The following is a 1,830-nucleotide window of genomic DNA, read 5'->3' on the forward strand; positions in this document are numbered from 1 at the left end:
ATAAGATTTAAAGGAATTTGTCTTATCAAGAGCCTTAATCCAACTCCATGTAACTGGAATTCACTTTTGGCTTCTCAAAGTTCTCAGGATTTATTGTATCTTTCACTCCCTCCTTTCAAATCACTCCTATTCACAGACTGTGTAATTTGCAATGTTTAGTTCATATCAGATTTCATTTTTATTTCACAAACAGTTCACTATATTTCTGAAAAACATCCTGTTCATCATTTAGGACTATTTTCTTTTTAACCCTGCAAATCTGCCTCTTAGGATTTTCTGTGATTAAAGACTTGGTTTAGATTTCCTTCAGCAATTGCATTAATTCCTTTGGTGATACTACCCTTCCTCATGCTTTCTATTATGACTTCTTGCAGTCTTTTCCTCATGCAAGTTTTATCCACGTCTTTTTCTGAGGGCAGTTTCTTTCTTTTGTTCTTTTTTCCCCTGCAGTTAGAATCATACAATCAACTGGGTTAGAAAAGACCTCCAAGATCATCCAGTCCAACCCTAGTGTGGTCACTAGACCATGGCACTAAGTGCCACATCCAGTCTCAGCTTGAAAACCTTCAGGGATGGTGAATCCACCACCTCCCTGGGCAGCACATTCCAATGCCTGAGCACTTTCTCTGTAAAAAATCTCTTCCTAACATCCAACCTAAACCTCCCATGGCAGAGCTTGAGTCTGTGCCCTCTTGTCCTGCTGCTGGTTGCCTGGGAGAAGAGACCAACCCCCACCTGACTCCAACCTCCTGTCAGGGAGTTGTGGAGGGTTCTTCTCTTCTTTGTCTTTCCACTACATGTTTGGAAGTTATCGGCAGTTCTTGTGAAACAAGTACATCTGAATTCAAAGCATTAAACCACCCCTCAGCAGACTGCAGCTTTTTTGGACAGTAGTTGTTGGGTGTCTTGCTTACCTCAAGAATTCCAAGGTAGTGCTGGTGGATCTTACTTCCACAATTTGATATGAAAGTTTCCAGAGACACTTTGCATTGTTGTGACTTTCAGGAAAAGCCATAAACAAGATGGTCTGTTTCTTCAGCTTATTTCATAATGGTCTTTTTTGGTTTATATAATTTTTAGATACTTTTTTAGGGGTCAAGTTTATTGACCTGGCATTCAATTTTACCCTGAAAGGTCAGCAGACTGCTTTGTCCCTCTCTGTATTGTCATGAGCAGTCTTATTAGGTCAGAATCCACAAGTTTACATCAATATCCAATCCACCAGCATCCACCTCTTAAAAACCTGGAACAAATGATCAATTCAAGTGGGCTGCAGTGTTCTGGCTTTAGTAACACACTCCTCTACATAACTGCACAGACAGATTGTCACTTCCACCTCTTTTCATTTCAGATTTGAAGCTAATAGATAAAATGGCATCAATGTAATGATTCAAAAAGAAAGCAACAATATGGTTGTAGTCACCTTTCTTTGTCTTGTAGGGTCCTCCATTGGGGTGTATGTCCTGCAGGGGGATGGACACCACCTTGGCTAGGCCAGCGTTAATCATGTACTGGTACAGCCGCTTGAATGTCCTCTCACACAGCCCCTGGAGCAAAGGGGAATGGCAAAGGGGCAGTGGCCCAAAGGTCTCAATGACATTCATACTGCCTGGCTTAAAACACAGCATGTTGGGCTAGGATCATGGAATCATAGAATTTCAGGGGTTGTAATGGAGCTCAGAGATCCTCCAGTCCCAGCCCCTGCCCTGGGCAGGCACACCTCCCACCAGAGCAGGTTGCTGAAGGTTTTATTCAACCTGGCTGTGAACACTGCCAGGGTTGGGGCAGCCACAGCCTCCCTGGGCAACTTGTGCCAGTGTCTCACCACCC

At 43.2% G+C, this 1,830-nt stretch overlaps 1 protein-coding gene across 1 annotated transcript in view; it reads right to left on the bottom strand.

The window, feature by feature from the left end:
- The window catches only part of GTF3C1 (general transcription factor IIIC, polypeptide 1, alpha 220kDa), a gene marked incomplete at its 5' end in the record, with an annotated part of 34,915 nt that overhangs the window by 30,009 nt on the left and 3,076 nt on the right, over positions 1-1,830 (bottom strand). Inside the window, one exon of the mRNA XM_009075499.1 lies at positions 1,424-1,547. Coding sequence (XP_009073747.1) covers positions 1,424-1,547 — 124 coding nt within the window. The remainder of the gene's footprint in view (positions 1-1,423; positions 1,548-1,830) is intronic.

The sequence above is a fragment of the Acanthisitta chloris genome, unplaced genomic scaffold, assembly GCF_000695815.1.
Source record: "Acanthisitta chloris isolate BGI_N310 unplaced genomic scaffold, ASM69581v1 scaffold29725, whole genome shotgun sequence".
Classification (NCBI taxonomy): domain Eukaryota; kingdom Metazoa; phylum Chordata; class Aves; order Passeriformes; family Acanthisittidae; genus Acanthisitta; species Acanthisitta chloris.